The sequence below is a fragment of the Mus musculus genome, chromosome 4, assembly GCF_000001635.26.
Source record: "Mus musculus strain C57BL/6J chromosome 4, GRCm38.p6 C57BL/6J".
Taxonomy (NCBI): Eukaryota; Metazoa; Chordata; class Mammalia; order Rodentia; family Muridae; genus Mus; species Mus musculus.
Genome location: NC_000070.6, coordinates 40162679 through 40184276, shown reverse-complemented (window position 1 = coordinate 40184276; position 21598 = coordinate 40162679). Strand labels below are relative to the sequence as shown.

The 21598-nt window shown below is 44.8% G+C and overlaps 1 protein-coding gene across 1 annotated transcript in view; it reads right to left on the bottom strand.

Moving 5' to 3' along the window:
- The window catches only part of Aco1 (aconitase 1), a 55745-nt gene that overhangs the window by 14733 nt on the left and 19414 nt on the right, over positions 1-21598 (bottom strand). Inside the window, exons 2-13 of the mRNA NM_007386.2 lie at positions 20432-20558; positions 19500-19668; positions 17086-17223; positions 8543-8612; positions 8252-8435; positions 7642-7781; positions 6327-6498; positions 5204-5304; positions 3989-4105; positions 2735-2894; positions 1338-1473; positions 625-709 (exon numbers count right to left, since the gene is read on the bottom strand). Of these exons, the coding sequence (NP_031412.2) occupies positions 625-709; positions 1338-1473; positions 2735-2894; positions 3989-4105; positions 5204-5304; positions 6327-6498; positions 7642-7781; positions 8252-8435; positions 8543-8612; positions 17086-17223; positions 19500-19668; positions 20432-20528 (1569 nt within the window). The 5' untranslated portion in view covers positions 20529-20558. The remainder of the gene's footprint in view (positions 1-624; positions 710-1337; positions 1474-2734; positions 2895-3988; positions 4106-5203; positions 5305-6326; positions 6499-7641; positions 7782-8251; positions 8436-8542; positions 8613-17085; positions 17224-19499; positions 19669-20431; positions 20559-21598) is intronic.

The following is a 21598-nucleotide window of genomic DNA, read 5'->3' as shown; positions in this document are numbered from 1 at the left end:
AGAAGAGACGAAGACAGGAGACAGAGGATGAGGGAGAGGGGGAGGGATATTTGTTGGGCTGTGTGTCGGGGAGCCCATGACAGAGGACTATCTCTGGATAGAGAGGCGATAGATGTGGCACAGGGAAATGGCAGTTTGTAAAGGGGGAAGCCCTATGTTAGGATGAGTTGTTTAATTTTGATTGCACATGATTAGGACGGGCAAAGGGGGATTTGACTGTTGGACTTTAATACTTTGATAGCTAGACCTTGGTAGTCAGCCTCAGGGGAAGGGAGTGGCCAAATAAGGGAATAGATGGTTTTTAACAAGGCAGATGGAATGGGGCGAAGGGCAAGGCCTTCCTGAGCTGTGTTTGCCATGCTTGGGCTGGCGAGAGTCCCTCCATTCAGCACTCTCTAAAACTCTGCTATAGCATCTCCAGTTTACAGTTGTGGAAACCAAGGCACAAGCCAGCTAACTTAGCTGCCCGACGTTACACAGCTTTGACTTCTCTCTCAATCTTACTTCTAAAGCATATATGTCGCCACATCCCAGTCCCAAGGACTGTCTTCAAACTTCGAGAATTTGCCACATGTTACGTGACGTCAGACAAGAGGTCTGCAGAACACACACCACTGGACTTACCTGGGTGATTGCCTCGACCACAGGTTCAGGAAGGGGTCCACTGTTGCCGATGCAGGTCATGCAGCCGTAGCCCACCACATCAAACCTAGGCATCAAAGCATAGGAAATGTCCGCTCAGTGAGCCCCACTGTTGGAATCCTCCCGGAGGCCACAGGTCATAAAGGAATGGGAGTGGAGTGAGTTTAAGACAGGATGCTACTGACATTTTAAAGCTTGTTAACACAGGAGTTGAATGATTCGGAATACTGAAAAGCTTAAACCAGATGTGTCATTTAACGTCCCTATCTCCTATTGTTGTGAGTTCCCCAAACCTTTTGAATTTTACAAAACACACGGGGAAAACAGATACTATTCAAACTAACACAGTAATGGGAGAAACCGTTTTGGCATCTAATCACTCCTTTGGCTCAAGGACTAGACGACTGCAGCCATGTAAGTAACTACTTTTCATGCCAAAATGCAGACAATTGCACAGCCACTACCAACCAGCTCGCGGTTCATCTCAGTACAAATGACGAACGGCGCCCTCTTCTGGGGAAAGGAGGGGATGTCACACGGAAGCCCAGGGTTCACTCTTGTATGTATGATGGATGGGCCCCATGCAGTTGGAGTGCTATGAAAGTACACAGCACCAGATAAGCGCAAACCGCTACCCACAGACACAGATGCCAGAGGACTTCCACAAAAGCTAAGACAAACACCCTCTTCCTCACCCTAACTGGGACAGGTAAGGCATGACTCCACTCTCTCGAAGGTAGTAGGTGACCACTCCACTTCCAGGAGACAGGCTGGTTTTGATGTAAGGCTTCACACTCAGCCCCGCCTCCACAGCTTTCTTTGCTAACAATCCTGTGAAACGGTGAACAGAGACACAGCATGGGTGGCCTTTTATTTATATGTTAAGAACACACTAGGAAAAAGCCTGGTTTTTTCCAGTTACACTTCTTGACTGGCAGATCAAAAGTTCACTACTCAGAGACAATGGATGCATGCAGCAAGCCCAAATGAGTTTCGGGAAGGAAGCAAGAGGGAGGACCTCTCGCTCCTTTTAACAAATACAAATCACAGCCTGGCACGGTGGCACACATCTTTACTCCCAGCAACCAGGAGGCAGAACCTCTGCGAGGTTAGACCGAACTGGTGGACACTGCAAGTTCTCAAAAACCAAAAACAATCAACTAATAAAATAAAATAAATCCAGGCCAGTCAGGAATGTTTTATAAAATGTGTTTTTAAAGTTTGGAGGGAAAAATCATCTAAAATTATCTGTTTGGATTTAGAAAAAAAATTGTAACTGGGAAGGCCTTTTCTGAGATACATGAACTGTGGACTGAATGACAGCGAATCCAGGCAGCCGACAACAGATCTAGAACACAGATATTGATAAAGCAGAAGATCAGAGGCCCTGGGCCCTGGACTGTGATGGGATAGCCTGTACTCTGACTCCAGAAGAATGACAGCTGTGGGGAAGACATGAGGGGAAGAGGTGTGGGAGCAGGGGGACAAGGCCCACGAGGGACTGCTGATGTTACCTGATAAAACTGGTCCACTCCAGGAAAGCACATAAAGTGAGGTGGCAAAGATGAACTCTCATAAGGTTTCCCTTTGGCCCACTAAGAAAGAACTCTTGGCTCTGGTCTCTGGACCCAAGGGAGGCTCTCCAGGATGACCAAACCTCTGAACTAAGGAGCTCTTCTGGCACTGAGCTCTGCATGTAACTATTAACTGCTTCTCAGCGTTGCACAACAGGCCGGGCGCATGGAGTTTGATCGGCCAGTGCCCTCTGCACCAGTCCGGCTGCAACTGCCAGTGCACCAAGACAGTGCAAAGCTCACTGCCCGGGTGGGCCTTACGGGAACAAAGTCCATGACACAGCAACAGGTCCTTCTACTTCTCTCTTTCTCAGGCAGACCCAGATTCTAAGTGTTAGCAGAAACCCTGCTTCCTCTGCTTCTCGCCCCTTATTTTCTGTGCTAAGCACATAAGAAGGCTGTTAAACAGGATGAATTCTACTTCAAATATTTTCTATTGGATGCTATTTGTTGCACTGGAATTTTCTGGCCCAGTCAGTGTCTAGCTCTGTAAAGAGGCCGAAAGCGGATGCGCTCACCTGCTCCTAACATCACGGATGGATTGCTGGTGTTTGTGCAGCTAGTGATGGCAGCGATTACCACAGAGCCATGAGCGAGAGTGAATTCACTGTTACTATAGAGGAACGTCTTGCGGTCATTGTGACGGTCTGGAGCAACTTGGAAACCTTTAAATCCTTGCTGTGGGAAGGGAAAGTTGAAAATATTGCACGTAGTAAGAAAGAAATAGGACACACACAGTCTGCTATAAAGAGAAAAATATATATGACCAGAACTTCTCACTCTGGAAGAACTTTGGTAATAATTTTAAGTGCCAACTGTTAACAGAACAAACACTTCTATGAGTAGACTTTGAAATAGCCCAGAAAATTTCACTTTTTAAAAATTCACGAAGGCAGTTGTGAGTCCTGAATCTTGCTCAGCAATGAAGTTAATACCAATTGCTTTCTTCCCTCCTCCAGTAAGACTAGGAGATTAAATCTATACACAGTTCGAAGTTAGCCTGCAAAGAGCCCTGATTCATTAGTGTGCAGTTCAGTGGGTATGGCCTGAGCCTACTGATTCTGACCACATGGAAATTTGGAGGTGATATTTGCTACTGTCACTGTCAATTACTCTCACCAGTAATGTAAGGCACAGCTGAACATCTGGTAACTAACACTGATGCCTTGTGGGTAAGATCCATCTCAACCTCTCATCTGGGAGCCCCTCACTGAGCAGCAGACATGCTGGGAGCTTTGTGGGGTAACGGGACGATCATGATGCAAATCTTATGCTCAAAGGCACAGATCAGTGGGGAAACCACACATGCAACAATCTAAATGAAAGAAAAAGACACCTCACCCGATGGGCTTCAGGCTGTGTGCTATGACGTTTCAGGTGAGGGAAAGATGACTTCCTGCTAGGAGATGCTTGGGGTCATGCTACAGAGAAGGGTATCTGAGCAGAACTTTATGGAGCGAACAGGATGTCAGGAGATGGAGCAGAGGCATCCACACACAGGGGCAAGAACTAAAGTCCAGGGACCTAAACAGTGTGTGTGAATAGGGCCAACGACACTGTAGAAAATGGGTTTCCTGTGAAAACGCATAAACGGGTTGTATTTATAGGCAGGCACACAGTGCGGGGAGCCACAGGGCCCATAGCTAACGTGGGAATCATGAAAGCATTTAGGACAGAGAAGAAATGCCCTTGGCACAAGGCTTCAGGAAGACTCATAACAAGGTGCTGTGAAAGCCTGGACCTAAGACACAGGCAGAGTCCAGAGGCCCTACCTTGGCTCCAAGGCAGCTTTCAAAGTCCTTTTTCATCTCAGACACCGCGACTTTGTCCTGAGGTCTTTTGGGTCCACTGCAGCAAGGCACAACTGTTTTCAGATCTAACTCCACAACCTGTGCACCCAAGCCAAAAGCAATCACAGACTTCACAAAGAGACAGCACAACCACACCCGAGCCCTTAGAACATCCCAACAACAAACAGCCAAATAAACATGCAGGCACGCTCCAAAACCAGGGAGCCAGCAATCCTCCTACCCTGTGCAAGAGTCATTTCCCAATAATAAGATGGGCACGGGAGTGGCATGGGCTGGCAGGACTCTTTGAAGCCTTAGACAGGGTGAACATAGGCTGCCTGCTCTCTGCCACTCCCTACTCTGTAGAGTAGCTCACATATGGCTTGCAGGCTGAGATGGGCTTTCTACTGAAGGATAGACCCAGAATCCATCACTGCAGAAAACAGTCTGACTACTCAATGAGAACTTTTTTTCCCTTGATACACGAACACTGGGGACCCCAAGCCTGGTTAGCTTTCTAATCTTGGATGCTTGGAAAAATATGGATTCAGTTTTTCCCCAGAAAATTAAGTAAATCACTGGAGAAGCAGAACCACTGACATGGCCGTGCCTTCAGTTCTTTCTAGGACTGTAACAACGATGGCCTTGGCCTTTAAACAGCTCAGCTGCCTTAATAAAGCTTGCCACGAAGAAGTGTCAATCAGTAGGTGGGAGGGGGCACCCAAGTCACAGAGGGTAGGCCAGCAGTCATGTTAAGAAGTCTCTTTGGGGGCTGGAGAGATGGCTCAGCCGTTAAAGGCTAGGCTCACAACCAAAAATATAAGAAGTCTCTTTGGAGCCGGGCGGTGGTGGCACACACCTTTAATCCCAGCACTTGGGAGGCAGAGGCAGGCGGATTTCTGAGTTCGAGGCCAGCCTGGTCTACAGAGTGAGTTCCAGGATAGCCAGGGCTACACAGAGAAACCCTGTCTCGAAAAACAAAAAAACAAAAAACCAAACAAACAAAAAAAGAAGTCTCTCTGGTATGTTTACGTCCTTAACCTTCTCATTTTTCACCCTTTGCCACCCTGTCCTGTCCCTTATAATAACAACACAGAGACTGATGTCCCATAGTTGGACCACCCCTGAAAAAACAAAGACCACTGCAGTTGTGACCTCAGAAAGAAGAGCCGTGTCAGCTGGTAGCTACTCTCATACCTGAGTGAAGTCTGGGTCTTGAGAGGTGTCGTTGAAATCTCGAAACATGCCTACAGCCTGAAGATACTTCTGAATGTGCTTGACTTTGTCTTCCTCGCGGCCTAAATGGCGGTGGTAACAAATAAGCTCGTTACTATTTCCTGGTGGGAGGCTCTAAGCCGAGAGCCCGTCTGCAGCTCCGTGTGAACACACACCAATGGTGCTGCTCTCTCAGCCTCCAGGCCGCTTCTCATCAGCACTGTCTGCTACTCCTACCCAAGCGACGTGCACAGAACAGATCCACGTACAGCGACAGTTCCTTATCAGGAGGATCCACAGCCCGAGCCCACTGCCCAACTCCACCCACGCATCTGTCCTCAACCTGCCACAGACACTCTTAGCATGACTTTGTTGAAATAATTACCAACCACCTCATACCTCTGGCTCGTAAGCACTTCGTTCGGTATGCCTGGCACTGTGTACTAAGGGCTTCATATGAATTACTTCAAACTCGGATCCCATGAAACAAGTGCTACTATTATTACTATTATGGTTCTCATTTACTAATGAGGAAATGCTAGCTCAGGAAAATTATGAGCTAAATTCTTTAAGGATTCTCTAAGGAATACAGCTAGGACAAGGCAGAAGCAAGAATCTGAATTTGCATCTGACAACTAAAGTCTTAGCCCCCAGTGCTGTATCTCCAGGAATACAAGCTTGAACCCACAGGTGTAAGCCAGTCACAGCCTTCAATTCTCAATCTGCTACTTATCAGCCTTGGTTAATTACACGGCCCTGATTCTAAGTTTCCTCTCCTATTACTTGGGCAAGCTACCCTACCAATGTATGAAGGGCACCAAAAGGCACCCCAGAGACAACAGTTACCATCACTAAGATCTCTTGTGTCAATATAAAGAAATCAGCAGTTGAAAACCAGCACACATATCTGGGTTCTGTGGTATCAGAGAGAGAGGGGTTTTTCTCTTGGACATCATAGCTCCATTTCACACCTCTTTAAATCTGACAACATATTGTCTCCGCAGAGAGGGAGAGGAAGTCTAATATAATACAGGAGCACGGTGTGGGCAGAGGCGGAAGGCAGGGCTGTCATTCCCAGCATCGCTGCCTTCAGCCCTTTACTTACCTGTCTGCAGCAGGTACGCGATGCTAACTTCATCAACCGGGAAGAAGGCTGCTGTCGCACCATACTCTGGGCACATATTGGCAATCGTAGCTCGGTCAGCAATGGACAGCTGAGCCACTCCTGGCCCGAAAAACTCCACAAATTTGCCCACAACTCCCACTTGTCGGAGGTGCTACACAGTGGAAATGATAGGAAAGTTTGAGGCTTGACAGCCTGTGTTTAAAACAGAACTACTTCTTTCCAATGCTCCCTAGAAACAACAAGGCATCTAGGACTGGGTCCCAGAACTGCAAAGGGACACCACTGAGGGACGGGTGACGCTGTAGTTAGGAGTGCAATATCAGCATCAGCCTTGGTTTTGAGAAGGCCACCATAGTGTGAACATTAGGGGAGCTGGGAAGGAGAGGGCGGGGACCCCACTGGTTTTCCATCAGTGCTCCTGTAAATCTGAGATTGTAGCAAACTTATTCTTTTTTTTTGTTTTTTTAATTATCATTATTATATTTTAATATGAAGAGCAATGTAGTTGCAAATTTATTCTTATAGTTTTAATAAAAAAAGAAAAAAATGGCAAAAAAATGTGAATAAAACCAGGGTAAGTTGTTCCAAATGAGAAACATCAGAATGAAGGACAGTATTTGGGTAAATGATTTGTTTTTACACACATAATGCTCACTTCTGGCTACCACACATCCCACAGACTGCCCATCTCCCGTCTTCCCCAGGAAGCCAGCGACAACCACGGACAGTTGGCGAGTGCACGGGAAGCCTTTCGGTTCCAGGCATTCTACCACACTCTTGGGGTGAGCCCTGTTATCCCATTTTAGAATAATACTATGACAATTTGTGGTGTTTAAATAAATTCAACTCTAAAGTCTATAAAGATTAAACCAAAGAAAACCTTTTGGCTTTTTTTAAGCACAGGGTCTATACAAATGGCTTCTATAGTATATGACTAAGAAAAAAAAAGGTGTTTAAAATAAAGACCACGAAACCACCTTACTTCTTATACAAACACAGTATTTACGTAGGTAATTTGTTTTTAAAGAGATAATGCACAACACTTGCTACCACAAATCCTGTTCCATGGAAAAGTAAATGAATGCTGTTTGTAAAGCAAGTGAATTAGAAAGGGGGCGGGGCAGGTTCCTGCGCGAGTTTAAGAAAAAGCCCTAATACTTCCCAACTATAGATATATCTGTTACCATAAAGTAACTTAAAATCCAGGTGGGGCCAGAGAGACAGCTCGGTGGATAGAACTAAATCCCAAAGGTTATCTATTCTCTGTACTCCATGCACACACACACATCCTTACCTTGGTAATGGTGAGCACGATGTCCGTGGATGTCACCAGAGGGTGAGGCTTCCCCATCAGCTTGTAGCCAATCACCTGGGGAAGCACCATGCTGATGGGCTGACCCAGCATGACAGCTTCTGCTTCAATACCACCCACACCTGCAGTGACAGCAGAGCAGGGGAACGCTTTTATCGTCCGCACTGGCCCTCAGCTAGAGGCAAGCAGCCCAGCCGGCACGTCTACCTGGTAGAGAGCTGTAGTCCCCTGCGGACACTCACTTCTCTCTATTCCCCAGGAATTCCCCTGTGCCAACATCTCTTCAACACCACACTTAATAGAGAGGAGATTTAGGAGGCACCGTTGTTAACAAATGCCTACTTGATCTTCACTTATACGAACGTCCTGAAACTTCATTCAGCTTATTTTTACAAATGGAAAGCAAATTTCACTCCTAGGTACTGGAAATACAGCAGTAGATAAAACAGAGAAAGCGCCTTCCTCTGTGACCGCGCAAGCACAGGCGGTGAGGGAGGTGCATGCTCCCGACGAGGACCGCGCAAGCACAGGCGGTGAGCGAGACGCATGCTCTGTAAGAGCGGACCTGATAGGAATGCGGGAGAAGACTCACCCCAACCAAGAACTCCCAGGCCGTCAATCATGGTCGTGTGTGAATCTGTGCCCACGAGGCTGTCTGGGTAGTAGCATCCATCCTGATCAAACACTACTCTTGCCAAATACTCCAGGTTCACTTGGTGAATGATTCCCGAGCCAGGAGGGATTATCCGCATGTTGCAAAAGGCCTGGGAACCCCACTAGGGTTGAACAACAGGAAGACACTTTTACTCGGTCTGCACACCTCTCCTCATGTCCCCCCACACGCAAAACCAAACAGAACTCCAAACTGAACTCTGCTCCATACCTTTAGAAATTCAAATCGTTCTTTATTTCTTTCAAACTCCAGGTCTTGATTCTTCTGTAAACTGTCTGCCCTGTCAGAAAGGAAAGACTGGCTGTATAAACTGCAAGGCTTCGCATGTTACCCATCCAGCAACTGCATCTGCAGGTTTGAGGCTGGTACACGGCCCCCGTCACCTGCTGGGAAACTGAGACAAGCTGCTGACGAGTGCTACCTTTGACCTGGTTGGTGCACGTGATCCGCCGAAGCCTTCAGCACGGTGGAAATCCATTGAAAGTTAAGTCCCCAAGTCTGACTCTAGGGACAAACTCAAGACACGGATGCCTAGAGCAGCAGGGACACGCCTGCTTCTCCTCTCTCCACTGAGCCACATGTGGGGCCACGCTAATGTGTTCGTGCTGGAGAAAGCAGAGAGCAATGGCCAGGCCCACTGCGATCAGAATCTTCAGTCTCCTGTCTTTCAGACTGGGGTTTATGTAGACGGCTGCTCTCCACGAACAACTGTAAACCCCAGGTCGCATGCAGAGGTTTATTCAGGGTCATTCAGGCAGACTAATCACACTTCTGCATGTTTAGCACACAGAAGGCACTCACAGTCTGCATATGGACTATGAGGAAACACTAAGCAGCTGAGACCACTCATTATATAATCACTACTTATGATGACATTACTATGACTACTATATGACATTACTGGGAAACAGCTACTATTCTAACTGCTTGATTAATTTTCTCATTGAATCTCCAAAATGATATTTTGAGTTGGGCACTACTAATGTATGCGCTTTCAAATGAGAATGAAGTTAAAGCTGCCGGGTGCCATACATGAGGAGAATGAGATAGGCAGAAGTTAAAGCTGCCGGGTGCCGTGCAGCTAGTAGGTGGTGAGATCTAGGCATCTGGATCGGTGTCCACACTCTTACCCCCACACCCACCCAACACTGTCCCTTGGATCTTACTGCCTCACCGTGTCCCCATCACAACCCGCAGAAGAACACAGGGAGGAGGGATGAGTTGTCATGGTCACATCTGAACTGGTCAATCATGAACTGTCATCTGAATCCCAGTCTGACTGTTTCCCAGACTCCACTTCACCCTCAGTCCTTCCTGTCACTCACCCACCAATTAGCTACCGAGAACGCACAGGCTGCATCTCCCCTGCTCAGCAGGCTCAGGGCCTGGCAGGAAAGAGTAGGAGCCAAACAAGGCTGGAGTGTTATTACTAACTCTGCACATGTAACACTGGATGTCACAGGAGTATGCAGAAAGGGCATGAACTCCGACCAGCAAAGCTTCCAGAAAGGAGGAAATGACATCAATCCAGGCAGAAAGAAGAAGGGAGCCAGCCAGGGGAAATTACACAGATATTCTTGGGAAGAAGATGTGAAAAAGGGCTCCCTGGTGTCGACACTGATTGGCTGAGTGGAACCATTTGGTTGGACAGGGTTGGAATGTTGCAGACCCAGAGCTCAAATTATCTTAGGCGGCTATCATTAGTTCCTTCAACGGCTATGCATCACCCACCTCTGCTTCTGGCCTAGCCTTTGGGATGTTTTAAGTTATTAACAGATCACTAACTTCTATCATTCGAAAAGCTAAGCATGTCAGCCAACATCTACGATCATCATCAGAGGTCCTGATTTCTGAACCCTGCCTATCTGGTATCCCTGCCAACGTATATAGCAAACGCACTGGCTCACGAAGGTGTTTATATAACCACTTCCCCAGTGTAGCGTACCAGTCAGAGTCAACCCACGTCCACACTCCTAGGCCATGGGAATAAATATCATATTCCTTTTGAAGTTCGAGAGCTGTGTTTTTATAGATAAAAACAGCCAGCATGTCCCCAAAACACATTTATTGAATATACTGACCTTGTCCCCACACTGTGACATGAATATTCTAAGGAAATTAATTTCTGAGAGACAGCAGAGCAGGGGTCTATAAACTCTAGCTCCCGGGCTGAATTCAGCTCAATACTGTAGATGCTTCATCCCCAAAGAGTGATTCTGTTTTAAAGATTGGGGATGGGTTATATGACAGAGATAGCATGTGGCTACCAAAGCCTGGAATATTTACTTCTCAACTTTGTAAGAACAAACAAACAAACAAACAAACAAAAAGGTATTGATCCTAGTGAGAAACTGAACGCCTGAGTATTTACATGTTAGAGGAAGGCAGAGAAAGACATGGAGAAAGGAGAGGCTCAGCTGGAGCAGAACACGGCAAGACTCCAGTGCAGGCACCCACATCATCAGACCCTTTAGATACATGGCCCATTCCTCAGCTTCACCAGCTCCTGTTCCTCCTGAGGCTTCCAGGCCTCTGGCTCCTGCCTGCCTGTCTCTCCCTGCCCTGGCACATGTGCATCGGGGAAACTAATACTCTGCTGGCCTTCCTACATCTTTCTCCTCTATCTGTTCACAGCTCATCTACCAAAGCATTTACCATCAATGCTTCGCAGTCCATTAGACTCACTTCCATATCTCCACTAGTACCGAGTCTCCTACATGTGCACACCATTATCAGCCTGCCATATTCTAATACACTATAAATCCTTTGTTTAAAAAGCCAGTTCTTCAGCCTGACCTGAGCCTTGCTTTTCCAGACCCTTCATATTCTCCAGTCCAACTCTTAGGGTCACCACCATAAGAATCTCTGAAAATTCTACACGCTGTCCTCTCTTAGGATGATATTTTGGCTTTTCTCGCCCTTGGTCTGGGTGCTTCAGGATTCTGACCGAGGGACCCTCTGGAGAGCCCTCTGGCTCCCGTCAGGATTATCTGGTCCTTCTCGGGTGTGACCACGCTTAGTAACTGCATTGAAGTCCTATATTCATTAAACTTTCTCTTTGAAATTTACTGGCTTCTTGGATAAATATGGGTACAACACAGGTCTGTTAAACTTATTTTGAAAAGAACAGCAGAGAAGGGATTCCAAATATTAATTCTACCAGTACAGGTGAGATTGTGACTCATTACATGGCTGGTGGCCTCTCTCCTGTGACACATGAGCACCCCTGGACTCTAGTCACCTGTTTTCTTAACTTCCAGCATCAGGAGGACACTGCAGCTGAAGCATGGAATGAAGAGAACAGAATGCTTGCCCCTGAAGATGTTGGGCAAAATGACCACAGAGGTCTTCACAAAATGATTAAGAGCCAGAAATGCTCAGGCTAACAAGCTAACACCATGAAAGCAAAAGCAAAAGCAAAAGTGTGGCTCAGTTTGCTTTGTTGTGGTTACCAGAATGAACCAATAGACCTAGAATTCAAAATTTTGGAATTTATTTAATTTTACTACCACTCAAAACTTTCCTAAATTAGTCCGACCTAGTAAGCTCTTTCTTTTCTTTGTTTTTTTTTTTTTTTTTTTTTTTTTTTTTTGGGACAGGGTCTCGTGTAGACAACCGGCTTCAAGCTGTCTCAGTGCTCGAGGTCCTAGGATTACCAATGTAGCAACATGCCTTGCTCCAATCTAGAGAACTAATGAAGTCCCTGAATGGCCTCATAAACAGAAGGGTAACAATCCCCTTAATTATTTAATACAAATTAATGTTTGTAGTTCCTGAGACTTTCATGGAATAGAGCCTAGAAACTCACAAGTAATATTCCCAGAGAAAATAGCTTTCACACTCATGAAACCCAGTTATTAACTGTTGTGAAATTCTTGGGGGAAAACCAGGGATGCTAGTGAGACAAACACAGGACACATGGCAGCAACATACTAGTTATGAAGAGAAGCATGGCCAGTCTCCCGAACTGACTCTTAGACTCTTAGACCGACTGGCCTCTCCACACCTAGTGTGCGTGCACTAGATTTGAATTTGTATGCAACATTCACCATTGCATCTTAAGTTTTCCTAATACCATTTCCATTACGATCATGTAAGTGAAAAAGGTCCATTAAAAAAAAAAAAAAGGAAAGAAAACAGAGCTGATGAAAGTCAACACTTAAAGGGAAGAGAAAAATCAAGAAGACAGCCCAGAGGCATCCACGGTGTGAGCCCAGAGGCATCCACAGTGTGAGCACTTGGGATCTGAGGGCAGCAGAGCAGCTGTGAAGGAGGAGGAGGTACAAGGAAATCAAGCTCTCAGCAGCTGCAAGTCTCTAAGACCGTGGTTCCCAAGCTTCATACAACTGAGACCCTTTAATACAGTCATGCTGTGGTGAAGCCCAACCACAAAACCATTTCATTGCTACGCTGTAACTATAATTTTGCTACTGTTATGAATCATAATGTAAATACCTGATATGCAGGACATCTGATATGTGACCCCCAAAGGGGTTATGACCGGCAGGTTAAGAACCATTGCTTGCTCCTTATAAGGTGAAGTAGCTATCTGACTTTGTGAGGTGACTCTACTATTACTTGTGTGGTAGGACTTCAGAAAATCCTTACTCACGTAGGGTACTATTTGGTATTGTAACTTCTACTTTCCAAAACAGAGCCACTGAGCAGTGCTCACGTAACTTAAAGGGGGCCTGGGAGAGAGGCAGCACCTGAGAATGGTTCCGTATGGAACCCACTTACATCTCCAATGGGGGATTGGTTGTGTCTCCCTTTGGATCTTAGCTGGTTTTGTGGGAGTATTTTTGAATGACCCTCAAAAATGATCAAATAATAGTCTCTTGTTGTAAAAATAAAGACAAGTTAAAACCCCAGAAGGGGATGTGTAGTGGGCTGGCACCTTCTCTGGGTATCACTGCGATGCGTTGACTCATATAGACAACTTAGATTCTGGCACACCGAACTACAACGTAAGCACATTCTGAGGGTTAGTCATTAGCGTAACTGTGGGACGCCCAGCTATCCACGTCAGGGTATGCCATCATTTACTGCACTGTTTCCTTTCGTGGGGCATTGAGAAGGGGTCTAGATTTTCATTTACAATAATGCTTTAGTTGCTAGCTACCTTAGGATTATTACTGCTGTGAAGAAGCACCGTGACCAAGGCGACTTGAGAAGGCTTTATTTCAGTTTGCACTTTCAGGTGTCAGTCCCAGGAAGCCAAGGCAGAAACTCAAGCAGGGCAGGAACCTGGAGGCAGGAGCTGATACAGACGCCATGGAGGGGTATGGCTTGCCTATGGCTCGCTGGCCTGCTTTCGTACAGAACCCAGGACCACCAGCCCAGGGATGACCACATCCATAATGGGTTGAGCCCCCATGTCAATCATTAATTAAGAAGATGCTCCATAGGCCTGCCTGCAGCCAGACCGTATGGAAGCGTTTTCTCAGCTGAGGCTCCCTCCTCTCGGATGACTCCAGCTTGTGTCAAGATGACAAAGAACTAGCCAGGGCACCCGCCAGGAGCTTTTTCTGAATTTCCAGTATTAGTCAGAAGTATGTTTTAATGCAGAAATCCCAGGACAAAGGACAGCAAACTGTCTTGTCTTTTTAAAGATTCACTTTATTTTCAGTTGTTTATCTGTGTGCTTGTTGGTGTATGTGAATGCAGGTGCCCCCAGAAACCAAAGACGGGTGTCAGGTCCCCAGAGCTGGAGTTACGGGTAGTGTTGAGCCTCCTACTGTGAGTGCTAGAAACTAAACTTAGAAGAGCCATCTCTGCAGACTCGAGACATAGAAGCTTATAAGGTACTACTACATACTGCTTTCATCATTTCCAATTACAGTGCTATTAGCAGTGCACATAAATGTCTCCCTCATGACACTTTGATAATTAAGGTTTAATCGTAATTATACTGATAAAAGAATATGATACTAGAAATATTTATTTCATTTTTTTATCACCTGCAAAGCTGAAAAAGATACTGTTCAGCTCTTGAACAGTTTTTTTTTTTTTAAACTGGAAATATATATTGTTCTTTACAAAATCATTTGCTGTTGGGGCTGGTGAGATGGCTCAGTGGGTAAGAGCACCCGACTGCTCTTCCGAAGGTCCGGAGTTCAAATCCCAGCAACCACATGGTGGCTCACAACCATCTGTAACAAGATCTGACGCCCTCTTCTGGAGTGTCTGAAGACAGCTACAGTGTACTTACATATAATAAATAAATAAATCTTTAAAAAAATCATTTGCTGAGTCTTATATTCCTAAATAGATTACATATTCCTGTTCTTTTCTGTTTTGTTTTGAGACACAGTCTAACCATGCAGCACTGGCTGGCCTGGTTATCCTGGTTATAACATGGAATTCCACCTGATTCTGTCTCCCAGGAGATCACAGAGTTGTTTACATACTAAGATATAACCTTTGCCACAGTTTTTGCAAATAATTTATTTCCTATTATTTTTGAACACACAATATCTCTATAGATATTTCCCTTATTTTCTTTCTTTAATTCTAAATTTAGGAAAGTCTTTCTAGTCAAACATTTGACACATCCAGAATTATTATTTCCTTATAATTAAACTTACTGTATGCATCCAATGTATTTGAATTATGAAAATACGAACTGCTACTCTTACTGCTTACGAGAATGTGGGAAGTCCCTTGTCCACTCACAGATACTCATCCTGCTTCTGTCAGATGCCAGGCTCCTCAGACCGATTGCTTCTCTATGTCTGAACCAACGTTCCAAAACCTTACCTACCACAGCTGGACTGGAGTTTCCACCCTGATTTTTGACTGAACCGTATTGCTGGATCATTATCACTGTGGACAGAAGTGGCTCTGTAACTGCTGAGAGAGCTTTAAGGCACACTTTAGTTTTCCAGCCCCTCCCCCACACCCTCAGTGTTTAAACTGCCTTCTTCTTTAGCCTGTGTGCCAAAGAAACACAAAGGGAATGGAGCTGTCACCAGGTGCCCTGCACATCAGCATCCCCAGCCTGCCCAGTCACTGCCACTTGAGGCAGAGCTGCCCAACCACTCTTGGGGGTTGGGCGGGTCAGCTCACCATCCTACCAACCTGCAAGCATGTCAGAAAAACAATTCTTACTGCTGACTGCCATTGAGATCCTTGAGCTATTGATACAGCAGTAGGTGATTTTTCATGTCTAACCTTGCATAGGAACTTTCATGGCTTGATGGTATAAACTCTGCCTTATGGAGAAAGAACAAATAATAGTGTTTCCTCTCACCCCCTTTCCTGCCTGTCCACACCATTTTGATTCAAAGGGCAGAGGCAATTAGTTTTTTCTTCTCAAGTTTAACTTTTTCCGGTGTGCCCAGATTCTCCTGCGGTATTGGAGATGCACAGTAATGTTTGCTATCTAGAGGCCATCTAGCCCAAAGAATCATTCCCCAGATCTAGCAAAGCCTTTTGAAGAATGAGAACAAAGGCAGAATGAGAACAAAGGCAGAGAGTTCACCAGCATAACAGCACAGGAGACTGCCCGTCCCTCCGTGACCTGTGAACACAGAACTTCAGTTACCTGTAAGACAGGTTAGGATTACAAATGCTACAGACAGTTTGCTTAAGATTTGTTCATTTCTGAAATGTTTATGATGTCACTGATAAGTTGCTAGTTTGCAACTGTAAAGTCATATGTTCCAATTTCCTTGAAAAGCCATCTTACTATCTATATCTTGGGGGTAGAGAGAGATGAAAAGGAGATAACCAATCAGCTTCCAAGATTTAGTGTGTCCCCATCTCAAGGTACCTCAGCCATGCTAACTTAACTTCTCCTTTAACTTAGGGATAATTTTGAGGTTAACTTTAGTTATGTTAAGTGTATATTACACGCACAGCTTCATTCTAGTAAACCAGGCAACTCCAGACACCGAACTCCCATGGGTTTGTGGGTCCACTCTAGACAGAGTCCAGCAAGACGAACACAACACAGGCTAGTTAATGAAGGATTTCTGACACATGGGAATTTAAACTGGCTATGAAAGATGGGATGGATTTTGGCAGGAGATGATGAGGATCTATCCCAAGCAGGGGAGCTGAAGGGTAAGTCAAGCAGGCACTATGGCAAGGCCCGGGTAGCCAGAGACAGAACAGCGACTGGGACAAAGCAGGAACAAGACTGCAGTGGATTCAGGGCAACCCAACTCCTCCAATGTCAGCCATGCGCTTACACCGACAATCTCTCGTGAGGAAACATACACCTGTGCGCTGAATCAGACTTCAAGCTATATATTCAAGCCACTAGATGCAGACCACTCCTATCCAAAGCAAACACAACATAATAGGGTTCACACAGTCCATCTCTCCCACTATCATTCACAGGAGAGTCAATTTCCTGGCAACACCTTTACAGATACTCTTAAATACATATGCATGTTTAAAAAATCCTTCATATACTTGTATGTATATGGGTATGTGTGGGCACGCATGTTCCATGGCCCTCATGTGTAGGTCAGAGGACATATCCATACATTAAAACTCCTTCTTATGTTTACTTATTTGTATGTATATGGGTTTGTGTAGGCATGCATATTGGTTCTCTTCTTCTCCTATGTGGAAGAAGAGAACCTTCTCAAGGATGGAACTCAGGGCCTCCGGCTTGGCAGCAAGTACCCCAACCAGCAAGCCATCACCAGCCCAACACGTACACAAATTTTAAAAAGATATATATTCTAATATTTTGCACAAAGCAGAAACCCAAGGCACTCCTCCTAAGTTTTCTTCCTTACCTTCTGTTGAAATCAACCTGGATGGAATGATCAATTACAAGGTCAGCGGGGCAGACAGGGTTAATTTTCTCCGGATTCCCTCCCAACTTCTTCACAGCATCGCGCATTGCTGCAAAATCCACCACAGCAGGCACACCCCTAAGGAAAGAAAGAAGAAAGCATGAAACAGCCATAAAGGTGTGCGACTGCATTCTGCAGGTTTGCCAGTGCTAATAACTGACAAGGGACCATCTCCTCAGAGGAGCTAACAATAGGTGACTTAGACAAGTGAAGCTCTGAGCATGTATTTCCTTAGGCAGAAATCACATAGGTGGCAAGTGGTATGAGTGAGCAGAACCTCCTTGTAGAACTTCACATATATTATCTTAAACACAGGAACCATGGGAAACCAGTATGTTTACCCTCAAGAACTCTATTAGAGTGATGCTTCCCAGAGCACCCCTTCAACTTTAGACCACTCAAAGGAGTAGATATATACCTTGGAATAAGACTTACAAAGAAGTGAAAGGTCTCTACAATCATAACTTCAAAACACCAGAGAAAGAATCTGAGGACCCTAAAAGACGGTCAGACTTCCATACTCATGGACTGGAAGAATCAATGCTGTGAAAGTAGCTATATTACCAAATCATCTACAGGTTCAATGTAATCCTCATCAAAATTCCAACACTATTCTTCACAGATACAGAAAAACACAACATTAAATCCACTCGGACACAAAAAACACCACAGGCTGTCAAAGCAACCCAGGGTGTCTTAGCTTCTTTCTCATTGCTGTGATAAATGACGGATGACAAACGCCACTTATTAAGGGAGAAAGGGATCAGTGGCCCGCAACCCATGGCTCCTGGAACAGTCCTTCATGGGGAAGTCAAGGCAGGAGCTTGAGGACACATGGTCAACTCTCACACAGCACTCCACTGATACAGTCTGGGATCCCTTGCCTAGGGAATGGCCCTACGCACAATTAAGACAGGTCTTCCCACATCAATGAATGCCATCAAGATAATCCGTCACAGACATTCTCAGAGACCTTTCTCCCAGGTGATTCTGTCAAGCTGACAACACTAACCACCACACTAAACAAATTTCCTCATACTTGATTTAGAGGCTTGCACATACTAAAGGAATAGCTTATCAAGTGAAGGGGCAGCCAACACAATGGGAGATGATCTTTGCTATTGATACAGCAGACAGAGAACTAACATCTAGAATATGTAAAGATCTCAAAAACTAAACAAGCAAATAAGTCAATCAATAAAAAGACTAATGAAATGAAAAGACAGTTCCTAAAAGATAAAATACAAATGGCCAATATACACATAAAAATGTTTAGTTCCTCATGAGCCACTAAAGAAAAGTGAGTTAATTACATTGGGATTCCATTTTACTCTAATCAAAGTGGAAGTCATCAAGAAAATCATCAACACACACCGAGGACATGGACCAAAGGGAACAGTATACACTGTGGACATAGTGTCCACAAAGGCAGTCAGTACAGGGATTCCTTAAAAAGAAAAAAAACCTAAATGGTTTTGAGATGTTCCAAATAACCTGGCCATACCACTTCTGGGTATTTACCCCAGTCTCCAAGTCAACACATCACAGAGACACTGAACACTGGCATTCACTGTGGCCCTGTAGCAGCAGCTAAGTTATGCAACCAACTAGGAAAGAGCAGTGGATAAAAACAGTATTATGGTGCACACAGTACAAATGATGTTAGCCCCAAAGAATAAAATTTAACCCTAAAAATTAAACCATGTACAGCTAATGGAGATAATCTATAGAGTGAACTACGCCAGGCAGGAAGACAAATGTATGTGTCCCTCATTTTTGGCTCCTAAGTTTCATGCAGATGTCTAACGCTGTCTACATGTGTATTACATGACAGTAGATGTGAAGCTGTGCAAGAGAGCAATGGGGCCTAAGGGGGGTGGGGGGAGGGAGGAGAAAAGGGGCAGCACAGACTTGAGGAGCAGCAGGCTGCAAGCCGAGTGCAAGCCAGGCCTCACGAAGCACCTCGTCTATCCCTGAGGTCGGTAGGCACAACTGTATGCAGGCACAGCAGCCTGCACAAGAGACTCCACACAGCCCTCCTGCGTGCTGTCTTCTACCCTTCCCAGTGTGATCAGTCCTGAGGATGGTACCCCTGTCACTGGTGAGGCGGGGTGACTACTAGAGACAGAGCAGGCTTCTCTTGTTCCAGGAGCCCCTTGCCTTCCTTTTATCTCCTGGTTTCTCAGAGACAAAGCATTTTTGCTACAGTAAAAACTTTCTTGGGAGGCTGACAAGGGAGGCAGGGGGGGGCAGGGAAGAGCGAGCGAGCGAGCGAGCGAGCGAGCGAGAGAGAGAGAGAGAGAGAGAGAGAGAGAGAGAGAGAGAGGTGAGGTGAGGTGAGGTGTCAGGCTCACGTAAAGTCTTGCAGTATGACTCGGGCTGGCTTAAACGGCACTTCTATGTTCTTATGTTGCATGACATTCCAATTCAGGATATTCTCGATGTCATTTTTCTTCACCAGAAACTCATCACAGTTCCGAACGGCTGCCTCCAGGAGAACTCTGATAGAAAATGGTAAGCGTCCTGGGGATTAAGGTAGAAAGCATTAATAACCTCAAACCACAGGGCACCTGCTTTTCACAACTCTCTTGAAAGCCAATCCTCAGATAAACTTGACACATGACATCGGATTATTCTTCTAACAGGGAAAGAGGGCCAAGTGATTGACAAGTTTAAAATGTCTATAAGGTGAAAACTATGTACAGTGAACAGACATTCAGAATTTGAATGTCTGTTCATACAGAAACATTCAGTAATTGAAAATACTCAAAAAACTAGACTAAAAAATTTATTTATTTATGTTAAATGGTTGTTTATTTTGAATTCAGTAACAGAAAGAAAAATTCCTATTAAGTCATCACAGCTCATGATCAGTCTAGACTCTCATGTATGACATGCAGCAAGCAATATCGATTTTCATAGGTACACAGAATAATATTTCTTAAGAAACTAATGCTCAAGAAATGAGAAAAATGACCTACTTACAATTAAATGCCTTAAACATAATGCAGCATGTCCACTTCATATAAAAATAATTTATTCTAAAAGCTATTTTATTTACAAAATAGAAATTCTATCTTGAAATATATGAAAAGTACAAACTAGACAAGACAGTAAGATGCGTATTTGGAGGTGAATGTGCGTATCTGTAGATCTAACCTACACTCGCCCACTGTCTCCTGTGATCTCTTCCGACTCTCTCCTAGAGGCTACGTAACTGCATGATCGGGTACACAGCAGGAAACAAGCTGCCAACAGCAATTACATCACAGAGCCGTGCACCCACCGTATCTTGAGTCCTCCAATTTATTCAAGTTGAAGAACCTCTTTCCTGGTTGGGCAGCGTCCAAGGGCTCAGCAAGGTGTGCAAATGGGTTCTTCATGCTTATTGATGGTCACGTGTCTCTGAAAAACTAAATAATGGGGAGGGGTTACAGGAAGGATGAATATGATCAAAATATATTTTATTCACACATGAAATTCTCAAAGAATTAATAAAAATTAAAATAGAAGATAACTTGGTTTTGGAAGATGGACCCTTTGTAGAAATTATGGTACACATTTACATACATAAATCCTTTATTAACTTTTCAAAATAGGAAGGGGGTTAGGACTTGAACCAACACAAGAGTGACAGCCTCAACAATGTGTTTCTTGTAAAGCTACCATGTCTGAAAGCCAGCATTAGCCTCTCACAACAGCAAACAGCCCAAGCACCCTTCCCTCTTATTTCAAAACTTCCAACATTCTTCCAAAACTTGATGTAGAAAAAGCAGAAACAAAAAGAAACAAAAGATGCCATCTAACAGACAATCGTGGCTATATGAACAGACCTAGAAGCTGGACTCATCTTTTAGCAGAAACCAGGAGGCCATGCAGGTGAGTTTATACATCTCAGGATCCTGCTGTCTCTGCTTCAATAAAGCCACAACTGGTAAAGCTGTATTGGAAGCAGGGATCCAAGAGCCTGTTTTCTGATACTGTTCTATGTCTTTCTACTTTCTAAATTTCTACAGCATTTTCAGTAAACTTGAATATGACAGTTAGAAGTCTTTGATTCGCCTTGGCATCTCTTAGTAGCAGTGTGCTGATATCTGAGAATCTGCCCTCTCATGCTGTTTCCTTTGAGCTTCAGGTCAGGCTCCAACTCCCCACATATGTGTACAGGGGACAGCTATCCTAGTTCAGGACACCATTCCTAGGTCCACCATAGACATAAAAATACAACTGAGAGCAAAACACACAAAGGTGGGACTCACCCTTCCATGAATCTATTCTTCAATATTTTTATTTACTTTTATTTTATGTGTATGAATGTTTGCCTGCATGTATAAATATATGTGTGCCATGTGTGTCTGCTGCCAGAGTGGATGTTTGATCCCCTGAAACTGGAGTTAAGGCCAGTTGTGAGCTGCCATGTAGGTGCTAGGAACCAAATCTAGGTCCTCAGCAA